Source organism: Cicer arietinum, chromosome 4 (genome assembly GCF_000331145.2).
Source record: "Cicer arietinum cultivar CDC Frontier isolate Library 1 chromosome 4, Cicar.CDCFrontier_v2.0, whole genome shotgun sequence".
Lineage (NCBI taxonomy): Eukaryota > Viridiplantae > Streptophyta > Magnoliopsida > Fabales > Fabaceae > Cicer > Cicer arietinum.
In genome coordinates this window covers 41,639,321-41,651,659 of record NC_021163.2, presented here as the reverse complement: position 1 = coordinate 41,651,659, position 12,339 = coordinate 41,639,321, and the positions used below count along the sequence as shown (strand labels likewise).

The window sequence follows — 12,339 nt, the reverse complement described above, 5'->3', positions numbered from 1 at the left end:
CATATAAGTACTAGTAGGTTTTTAGGAATTAATCAAGTAATTATACTTAATTCAAGCTTATTCAGATTGCACTATGGAGTAAAGAAGTTAAAGTGTTCCTTTTGATTTTTGAGAAACGTGATATCCTAAATTAAAAAATAAAGTTTTTATTTTCTTGGAAACATATTTTTATTTATCCGCTGCAAATTTTATAGAAATATGATATAAATTCTTATATATATTATTTTGGGGTTTAGGGTCTCACAATTAGGTTTAATTTTGCTGCGAAATGGTTGATTAATTTTTCGCTTATTTCACTAGAATTCTGTTTTATTTTTGCAGATTTCTCAAATTCACTAGAACCCTAATATTTCGATCCAAATTCTCGCATCCTGCCTCACAAGGTAAGAACTTGAACCCTCCCATGGTTTTATTTTGAAGAATTTATTTCTAGATAGTGTTAAATGAAGTCGTGAATGTTTGTGGGTGCTGATTTTATGCTAAAAATTTGAGAAAATCAAATAATAGAATGTGAGAAATAAGAAAGCATATTTTAAGTTGTTAACAATGAGCCAGTCATGCTAGACATAGCTAAGCAGGGTGCATATAGTGTAAAGTTAGTTTTGAGTAGATGTATTTCTTTTGTTTTTGCCAAATTGGCTCGCTGAGTAATTGTTGTGTATTTGTGGGTTTATAGTCTATTGTTATGGGTCTTTTTCTGCTAAATTTGCTACTGCTATGAACTGCGATAGTATGATACATTTGCATTGATAATTTGCTCTAAACTATGAATTGGCAGCATCATGATTTTGCATTGATAATTGGCTGCATTATGAGTCGTGAATGTTTGTGGGTGCTGATTTTATGCTAAAAGTTTGAGAAAATCAAATAATAGAATGTGAGAAATAAGAAAGCATATTTTAAGTTGTTAACAACGAGCCAGTCATGCTAGACATAGCTAAGCAGGGTGCATATAGTGTAAAGTTAGTTTTGAGTAGATGTATTTCTTTTGTTTTTGCCAAATTGGCTCGCTGAGTAATTGTTGTATATTTGTGGGTTTATAGTCTATTGCTATGGGTCTTTTTCTGCTAAATTTGCTATTGCTATGAACTGCGATAGTATGATACATTTGCATTGATAATTTGCTCTAAACTATGAATTGGCAGCATTATGAGTGTTACTTGTAATTATGCTGATTTTATGCTATATGTTACATGAGTGTTACTTCTGCATTATGAGAATTTATTGATTAATTAGCTTCGTTTAGAAAAAAAATTAAAACAGTTAGAAATCCTATAACTGTTTAATTCTGAACATGATTTTTAGTTGCATGTTAGAAATCAGTATTGTTATCATTAATTAAAACAGTAACAAGACTTATAAAAGTAAGAGGAATTAAAACTGTATTGCTACCATTAATTAAAACAGTAACATGACTTAAAATAGTAAGAGGAATTAAAACAATATTGCTACAATTGGATAGCACAAGGGCCTCTTTGGACGCATCTAGATTTTGATTGAGCTTGTACAAACATCCCTTTGAAATTATTTGTCCTATATGGTAGTCTCCTCATAAACTTGATGGACAAGGAATGGACAAAATTGGCTAGAGAGAGTAAAGAGTATCAAAACGGTGTAGATTTTTTCCTAGATTATGCATACACCAAAGGAAAACCTCGTGGAAAAGAGATTTCGTGTCCATGTGCTGAATGTTACAACACCAATTGGTTCACAAGGAAGGTAGTACGAAATCATTTAATAGCATTAGGATTTCGAAAAGGATATGATTTTTGGGTTCGTCATGGTGAAGAGATAAGAAAACCCAATGATCTTAATGATGATCATGTGAATGATGAAGAGGATCAAATTGATGAACTACTTTTTGAAAGATTTAGAGATGTTATACAAGAAGAATGTGAATTTAATGAAGGCCTCAAGGAAGATGCAAAAAAGTTTTATAATCTAGTCGAAGAAGCCAAACAAGAGTTGTATCCGGGTTGCAAAAACTTCTCAAAATTGTCGTTCAGAATTCGGCTATATTTATTGAAGTGTTTGTATGGTTGGAGCAATGAATCATTTAATGCTCTCTTAGAATTGTTGAAAGAAGCTATGCCTTCACTGAACATCCCCGATACGTTCAATAAAACTAAAGGCATGATAAAGGACTTAGGGCTGGATTATACAAAGATTGATGCTTGCCCTAATGATTGCATGACCTATTGGAAAAATTATGAGAATGAAACATCTTGCCATGTTTGCGGTGCTCCACGTTGGAAGGAAATTGTCGAAGGAAACCATCAAGTTGGAATAAATCATGCATCTTCTAAAGTTTCAGCTAAAATATTAAGACATTTTCCCTTGATTCCTAGACTTCAAAGGTTGTTTATGTGTTCAAAGACGGCTAGCTCATAAAGGTGGCATGAAGAAGAGCGTTCGAAAGATGGGAAGTTGAGGCATCCTGCAGACGGGGAAGCATGGAAAGAATTTGATAAACGCCATCCAGACTTTGCTTTAGACTCACATAATATAAGACTTGGATTATCCAGCGACGGATTTAATCCCTTCAGAACTATGAATGTATCTCATAGTACCTGGCCTGTGTTATTAATACCATATAACTTTCCACCTTGGTGTTGCATGAAGGCTGAGTATTCTATGTTGTCTTTATTAATACCTGGACCACAATTGCCAGGGAATAATATTGATGTGTACCTTCAACCATTGATTGAAGAGCTAAAGGTGTTATGGGATTTGGGAGTAGAAACATATGATGCATCACTAAAGCAAACATTCCAAATGCGAGCAAGTCTCTTGTGGACAATTAGTGACTTTCCTGGGTATGCTATGTTAAGTGGGTGGAGTACAAAAGGGAAACTTGCATGTCCTGGTTGTAATTATAACACTAATTCGACATATTTGAAGCATAGTCGAAAGATGTGTTATATGGGTCATCGTGCTTTTTTGCCTATGGATCATAAATATAGATCAAATGCAAGGGATTTCAATGGAAGAACAGAAAATAGGCCACCACCAGAATTGTTAAAAGGGGAAGATATCTTTGATTTGTTAGAAGGATTTAACAATACATTTGGTAAGATGCAAAAGAAATGTAATGATGGTCCATGGAAGAAAAAATCTATTTTTTTTGAGTTGCCATATTGGAAGCACAATATTTTACCCCATAATCTTGATGTTATGCACATAGAGAAAAACATATTTGATAATATAATTGGAACTTTGTTGGATATCCCAGGAAAGACAAAAGATCATGAAAAAGCTCGTTTAGATTTACAAGACATGGGCATTAGAAAGAAACTTCACCCTAAAGAGTTAGATCAAGGTAAAAAGATAGTGTTTGCAAAAGCATGTTTTTCCATGACTGCAAAGGAAAAGACTACTTTTTGTTCTGTACTAAAAAAAGCAAAAATACCTGATGGATGTGCTTCAAACATTTCAAAATGTGTTCAACTTGCTGAAAGAAAAGTTAATGGATATAAGATTCATGATGCACATTTCATGTTGCATTACTTGCTTCAAGTAGCTGTTAGAAGTGCAATGTCTAAGCAGGTTGCTCACCTTTTAATTCGTCTTTGTTCCTTTTTTTGATGTTTATGTCAGAAGGTGATTGAGGTGGCTGATTTGGACATTTTGCAAACTGAGATTATAGAAACACTTTGCCAATTGGAGACAATTTTCCCCCCGGGTTTCTTTGATATAATGGTTCATTTGCCAATACATTTGGTGAATGAGGTAAGATTGGGAGGGTCTGTTCAATTTCGATGGATGTACTTTACAGAAAGATATTTAGGAAAGTTGAAGAGTTATGTTTGTAATAAAAGTCGTCATGAGGGTTCTATTGTTGAGGGTTACTTGGTTGAAGAGTGCTTGACATGATTTTACTCATGATTTTACTTATTGAATATATTATTTTTATTTTGTAGATGAATGATAGTGATACCAATGATGAATTTCAACATTTGGAAGCACAAGATGAAGAAATAGATGTTGATACTTAAGTTTTCTTTGTGTATTTGTTTTTATAGATAAGAAATTTTATTTTTGTTATTTTGATTGTCTCCTTATCTCTAGAATATAAATTAGAGAAATTGAATCACTGCGAATACATTGTATGAATGATCAAGAGTTACAACGCTTCATCTATATGACAATGAACTTTATGAATTTATACTATTGCAACTGTTACATTATGAATTTATTACAGTACATTACAATAATTTAGTATTAACAATTGTTATATTTTTAAATTTATTATAGAATTTCAATAATAATATTTTACTAAAATTATTTTTCTAAAATACAATAATTTAAGAAATTATTTTTTTTTAAAAGTGTTGTTGTTTCAAAAAAAACCGTTGCGTTAGGCTAACGCAACGCCTTGGTTCCCCACGGTCAGAAAACCGTTCTCGTAGATTACGGCAACGGTTTTTTTACGTTAAGCAACGGTTTTTATGCGTTGCAGTAGGACAAAAATGTTGTAGTGCCTCTTCAATATTTCGAACCTTAACTTCTCATCAATTATTTTTCTCAAAATTGATTATATAAGATATTTAAACGTGGATAAATTGATCCTTTATCTTATTTTTATATTTTACTTTGATTCCTTATATATATTTTTAATTTAGTTTGACTCATTAATTTATAAACACTCGAAACTCCAGTCTCTCATACTTTTTGTTATTCAATTTTAGTCTTTTAAATTTAAACATTAAACATTTTGTTTGATTTAGTTACAAATATTTTTCTTAACTTAAAAACATTAGATCATGAAAAATAAGACCAAAGTATCTCTTGTTTATGACGTTTACTAAAAATGATAATTTAATCTTTAAAAATAATGGTATTTCAATAAAAATTAATGAAAAGAACTTTTCTGTATTTCTTCCTAAATTTAAACTTTTTAAATAAAAAAACTAAAAACGAAATAAATTTAATTGTTATGCATTGTCAATGTAAATTTTTTTAGAAATATTATATGAATTCAAAAATTTGACACAAATGAGACACATGTACTGTATTTCTATTTACTGTATTCAAAAATTTGACACAAATGAAACACATGTACTATATTCAAAAACTTATTGTACATACAAGAAGAGCGAGTGTGGGGTCCGCGAGAGGTTTGCTTGTATGAAAAGTAAATAGTACTCGTGCTCCGTTAACTTAATTTCAATTAATGTTTTAGTATTTCATATATTCTACGTTTTAGGTCCTTTATTTTAATTTTAAGTAACAATTTGATCTTTTATGTATTCAAATGTCATTCTTTTTTTTTTATACAAAAATTAAAAAAAAAATCATCAAAATTTTTAAATAAAATCCATAAAATTATCTATCATCTTCAATATAATGCATAACTCAAATATTCAAATAAATTCATATTTTCATCTCCAACAACATCAAATTTATCAAATAAAGAATGAAAATATGAGTTTATTTAAAGATTTAAGTTATGAATTCGATGAAATTTACATTATATTGAAGATAATTAATTTTATGAGTTTTGTTTAAAAATTATGATGAATTTTTTGAATTTTTATAAAAAAAAAAATTAATATTAATGATATTTTAAAAGATAAAAGATTAAATTGTCACTTAAAATTAAAATAAAGGACAAAAATGGAAATTATTAATCACAACTGTTTATACTCGTTTAATTATTAATCAATATCACATATTACAAACTAGCTGACTCTACTTTTTCAATTTTTTTTTATTTTCTTTCAAGTTCATTTACTTAATTATCGAACAAATTTTGATGTTGTTGTCGACGAAACAGGTACCTTTTTTTGATGTTGTTGTCGACGAAACAGAAAATATGGAGATATCGTTGATAGGATGATCATGCAAGAAGCGAATCCACCTGAGCACCCACTGTATGCTCGCCTCGTGGTTCGCCCTGAGGCTATACATGTAATTGATCATTTCTTTGAATACAAACCAAAGATCAAATTCGCCATCAATGGGAAGCATGTTTGGGCTAGAAAATGTGTTCGCAATATCATCACCCTTTGAAGCTGGCTCATCTAAGTTTTTTCCATGATAGTATGGTTTTTGCTATCAATAATAAAGTTATATATGTCAGTCGTATTTATATATGTTGCTGAACAATTTGTTCGATAATTAGACTTTGATGAACTTTTCATGTCATCAAACTTCATTAATGCTTGCATGTTTTTCATTTGGATAATTCTTACTTTTGGTTAATTACCTGATTATTCGTGATCGTGAGATATTTCGTCGATGCTTGATTAATTTATATTTGTCAAGTTGGTCTTTGATGGAAAATAATTGACTGATTGTTAAATATTTTCACTTATTGGTAGAGCGAACACAACATAATTTGAGATTTAAAGCAAAATTTTATCCAAGATTTTTTTTTAATTAATGATAATATTTGGTTTTAAAATAATTTTGCAATGCATAATTATATAGCTTGTGCTAGGTTTAAAATGGATAAGGTGGGATTTTCTATCTAGATTTGGAAATGGGGACGTCTTTGTAGTGTATTGGTGGGAGATATAGTTAATTACTCTCTCAGTCTTTCACACTATTACTATTTTAAAATAATCTCTATCTTTATCAAATCCTTTTCAATTAGGTCCCTCCAATAATTGTAAGGTAGGTAGCTCCTTAGTATTAGTTTTAGATTTAGTATATTTTGATTGATGTTAACTTGTTTTGTCTACATTATGTTTGTGTAGGTTTTGTTGATTCTCATTCTCTAGTCCTTGCATAGATTTCTTAATAAAAACATGAAGTTGATTTAGCATACATTAACTTTGAAAAATGATCATATATTGAATTGCCATCCTTTGAAACTCCATTAAAACACTTTCTAAAATTTTAAACTTTAAAAATGGACTTACCAACTTATTAATTGACTTGTGAACTTCAAGAACTCTTTTTTTAAGTCCAAGAGTTGTAAATTTATTCACCTGGTGTGTGGATCGACAAACCAATAAGGTAGAGGGTTCTCTAAGTCGACTTACACTTGTCTAAATTGATTTACATAACTCCAGACTTCAAATTTTGGTTTTTTAAATGTTGTTGTGGCAGTTACAAAGTGGTTATTTCTCATAGAAATTGCTTTTCATTGGCCAAGCTTTTTCAAGCAACATATAAAATGTTTTCAATTCATTTCTAAACATGAATACTTTCACTCATTCCTCAAACTCAAGCATTTAAGATCATATATAGATTGAAACCTCTTTTTTGATCAAGTCGAGTGTGCAATCGAGTTTTGAAACGAGAAACAACAAAATGATATCGATTGTTGGGGTGTATATTCTAGATACAAATCATCGAAGAGATATTGGTGGATTATGTATTGAATGACTAAAGAAGGTGTTCTTTAGGGAATTCTTAGAAAGGGGTTCTAGGTGTCTATCTTGCAAAACGTAAAGTATGATCTTCATCTTGAAGATAGGTGTATGTTTAGGAAGAAGGATTTTTGTGAAATTTTTTGTAACATATGCTGAAGGATCTTGTAAAGACTCACAATCAATAATCAAAGGAAGAAAAATCTCATTCAATTGAAAAGAGACAAGATGTAATCTACGAGCGAGGACGAAGTAAAAGAACCTATATAAATTGACGTGTGAATCTTCTTTTCTTAACTCATTAATTTCTATATTTTTACATTTTTCTTTGTTGTTTCATTTGATTTGGAGTTTTGTGGCATTTTCTACTTTGGTGCAAAATTGATAGAAAGATTGGTCTTAGAATTTTTTGATTTAGAATCTTGTCTTCATTTTGTGTGTTGAATAAATTTTGGACTTTTAACATCAAATTCAACATCTTAGGCTTTATTCAAATTGAAATATTTATCTTAACATTTCTATTAACTGTGATTCATAGAGTCTTTAATTAAGAGGTTTATGAATTTGGTTGAAGTATCAAAATCATTTCCAAAACAACTTCAATAAAAATTCTATCTTTTCTTGTACAAGTCTCTATTTGATTTAGTTGAAGTATCCAATACGCTTAATATTTAACTTCACAATAAAAGGTTTTCATTTTCTGCCTCCTTAAAGCTAATACCTTTTTTTTTTGTTGTTTCGGCTAACACAATAGATCAGAGAAGCTTGTTTGCTTATTTATATGTCATTTACTAAAAAATCTTGAAATGATTTTTCATATTTAACAGAGTTACTAGTGTTTTTCAGATTTTTGAGGTATTGTTCTTCAGAGTTAGATTGTCGATTTGTAAGTTTCTAAATCCTTTTCAAGGGAGTTGTACTTGTTTATTAAGATAAAATGAGCTTTTTTGAGGTTTTTTAGATTTGAGGACACATTGTGATTGTTCTTCAGAAACTAGTTTAACAAAATTATAAGTTCATTATGAGATAGATCAGATAGTACCTCAATTTCCACATCAACTGATTCAATGTCAGAGTAGACATCAACCATTAGAGCCATGTTCACATGTTTTTCATCTTCATCAGAGAATGAACCAGAGTCTTCCCACGTAGCCATAAGATTCTTTTTCTTTATATTGGAGTCTTTCCTCTGAGAGTTTCCCTTCTCAAGATTAGGGCACTCTGATTTTCAATGTATTGGCTCTTTGCATTCATAGTAGGTGAATTTCCTCTTTTCAGAGTTTACTTTACTTTCTGTTGTGGGTCGTTTGTAATTCTTTTTGGAAATTGATTTCTTCCTAGTGTTCCACATGCGCTAGATTTTTTTGAAATGCATGATAGTTTTTCATAATTTGAGTCTTCACTATGATCTTCTAATTCAGTTTCCTTTGACTTCACCTTAGCTTGCAAAGCCTTGGAGTTTGCTTTATTTCCATTGGATTCTATAGCCATGGACTTTGATTTCCTTTTTGGTTCATCTTCCACTAGTTCAATCTCATGGGATATAAGTGAACTCATCAGCTCTTCTAGAGGAAATTTGCTAAGATCTTTAGCCTCTTGTATTGTAGTTACGTTTGGTCACCACTTGCTAGGTAGACTTTTGAGGATCTTCATGACATGCTTAAATTCAATGTAGCTCTTTTGGAGTACCTTCAGTCCAGAGACTAAAGTTTGGATTCTAAAAAATAATGTTTCAATGTCTTCATCTTCTTCCATTTGAAATATTTTTTACTTCCTGACAAGAAGTTTAGTTGTTTCTTTGTTGCTACATTTTTCAAAATCTTTGAAGGTGATATCATCTATCATAAAGGTTTTGGCTTTGTGATGCATTTTTTATTGTTTCTTTTGAGCAATTTTAAGGTCCTTTCTGGATATTTCAATGTTAAGGTCTTTCCTTTTGATTCACATGATCCCTAATAAAATGGTGTTTTATTTCAATATGATTGGACCTTGAATGCTGAATAGGGTTCTTAGATAAATTAATGGCACTAGTATTATCACAATATATTGGAATATGAGAATATCTTACTGAAAAATCTTCAAGTTGATTTTTGATCCATAAGACTTGGGAGCAACAATTTGCTGTTGAGACATATTCAGCTTCAGTGGTTGATAGGGCAATCGTGTTTTGCTTTCTACACGACCAACTTATCAAAGCTTCTCCTAGGAACTAACATGCACCACTTGTGCTTTTTCTTTCGATCTTATTACCAGCATAATCGGTATCACAATAAGCTACAAAATCAAAGTGAGAACCTTTGCTATACCAAAGGCCAAGATCAGTAGTACAAACGAGATAACGAAAAATTCTTTTTACTGCAGTTAAGTGAGACTTTTTTTGGTGAAGATTGAAACCTAGCGCATAATCCTACGGCGAAAACAATGTCATGCCTACTTGCAGTTAAATAAAGTAATGAGCCAATCATACCCCTATATTCTTTTTCAGAAATTGATTGTCCATTTTCATCTTTATCTAATGAGGATGATGGATGCATGGGAGTAGTAATAATTTTGGCTTCACTCATTTTGTATTTTCTTCAGAGATTCTTGATATATTTCTCTTGACATATGAAAATTCCATTTTTATGTTGTTTTATTTGTAAACCAAGAAAATATCTCAATTCTCCCATCATGCTCATTATAAATTCACTTTGCATGAGATTTGAAAAATATTCACACATTATTTCATTTGTTGATCCAAAGAGAATATCATCAACATACATTTGAACAATCAGTAAATCATTTTTATTTGTTTTCTTAAAAAGTGTTGTGTCCATATTTCCACAGGAAAATTCATTTTTGATAAAAAGGAACTTAATCTTTCATACCAAGCTCTAGGAGCTTGCTTTAAACCATACAAGGCTTTGGTGAGTATAAAAACATGATTTGGTTTCTTTGATTTTCAAAACCAGGAGGTTGACAAACATAAACTTGTTCATTGAAAAAGCCATTTAAAAATGAACTTTTAACATCCATTTGAAAAAGTTTGATATGTTTATCAGATGCATATGCAAGAAGAATTCGTATGGCTTCTATCCTTGAAACTGGAGCAAAGATTTCATCATAATCTATTCCTTCTTGTTAATTATAACTTTGAGCAACTAACCTTGCTTTGTTTCTCACAATCTTTCCTTTTTCATCTAGCTTGTTTTTGAAGACTCGTCGTGTTCCAATTATTGTTTGATCTAGTGGATCTGGAACAAGGGTACATGCTTCATTTTTCTCAAATTGAAGAAGTTCTTATTTCATTGCATCAATCGAAGATTGATCAACTATTGCCTCTTTGATGGATTTTGGTTCCATTTGAGATATCATCGCCATGTTGCTGTTTACATCATCTTTAAATGACATTCTTGTTCTAATGCCATCAGTTGTATCTCCAATGATTTGATTATGAGGATGATCACCTATTAGTTTTCAACTTCTAAGAGGAGTTTGAAACAGAGATTGTTTATCAATCTCATTTTCCTGGGGAACAATTTGTTGTGTTTGCCCAGATTGATCTTCCTCCTCGTCATCTTTCTTTTTTAAATCAAGATCATCAAACTCATCAAATATTATGTGCATACTTATTTCAAAAGTTTAGGTTTTCAAATTAAAGATACGACATCCCTTAGATTCTGTTGAATATCCTAAAAATATAGCTTTGTCTGATTTTGCATCAAACTTTCAGAAGTTATCTTTGTTGTTTAAGATATAGCAATAACAACCAAAGATGTGAAAATATGAAATATTTGGTTTCCTATTTTTCCAGATCTCATAGGGTGTTTTGTTTATGATTTTTCTAATTGAAACACAATTCAAAATATAGCAAGAAGTGTTTATAGCTTCAGCCCAAAAATACTTTTCAACATTTGATTCTTCCAAGATCGTTCTTGCCATCTCTTGCAAAGTTCTATTCTTTCTTTCAACAACTCCATTTTGTTGAGGAGTTCTTGCACATGATAGATTATGAGATATGTCAATTTCATCAACAACTCCATTTATGAATTCACCCCCATGATCACTTCTCACAATGATTATATTGGATTCTTATTCAATTTGAACCTTTTTACATAAGTTTTTGAAGGAATCAAATGCAAGTTTAAAAATAGTACCCATGTGTATCTATAAAAGTCATCAACAATGATAAAACCATATTTCATATCTCCTAGACTAGTGGTTTTGATGGGACAAATAAGATCAATGTGAAGTAGTTCAAGAGGTTTTTTTTGTTGATATAAAATCTTTTGAGTGAAAACTACTTTTAACTTGTTTTCCCTTTGCACAAGCTTCACATATTTTATCTTTTTCAAAGTTTATTTTAGGAAACCTCAAACAAGATCTAATTTTGATAAATTTGAAATTATTTTCATACTTACATGTCCAGTTCTTTTATGCCATATCCATTTGTCTTTATTTATGGACATGAGGTAAGATTCGACTGGTAGTTCTTCAATGTATAAAACATAAAGTTTTTTTTTCCTATATGTAGAAAATATAATTTCACCAGAATTTTCCATTCTTACTTCACATATGTTTGGTTTAAAAATAACTTTAAAACCATTATCACAAAGTTGACTAATGCTTAGAAGATTATGTTTTAATCCCTCAACATATTGAACATCATTGAATTGTGTTTTGTTTCAACACTTAATTTAAAAACAATTTAAAAACTTATGATGATGAAAACAGGAACGAGTAAAACAATAAGCAAAGAGATAAGGGAAGAAAGACAAGTCAATTTATACTAGTTCACCACCAACGTAGTAGCTTCGTCTAGTCTCTTTACATATAAAGTTTTTATCCATAATTCACCAATGGAATCACAAGTTCACTAAACACTTTTAATCAACTGACTATCTTCAAGTTTTTCTCAACCTTCTAGCTTAGAGTGTTCAAGTTGTTGACGAAGGTAGCCATTACTGGGCCAAGTTAAAAGGTGTTTAGATTGGGTTTGGAAAGAATTATCACACAAGAATGTTTACACCTTTTTTTTCTT

The 12,339-nt window shown here is 30.6% G+C and overlaps 1 protein-coding gene across 1 annotated transcript; it reads left to right on the top strand.

Moving 5' to 3' along the window:
- The first annotated feature begins 1,560 nt into the window (after nt 1–1,560).
- LOC105852976 (uncharacterized) lies at nt 1,561–2,391 on the top strand. Its single transcript, XM_012719912.1, has one exon. It carries the CDS (start codon nt 1,561–1,563, stop codon nt 2,389–2,391), a length of 831 nt encoding a protein of 276 aa, XP_012575366.1.
- The last annotated feature ends 9,948 nt before the right edge of the window (nt 2,392–12,339 follow it).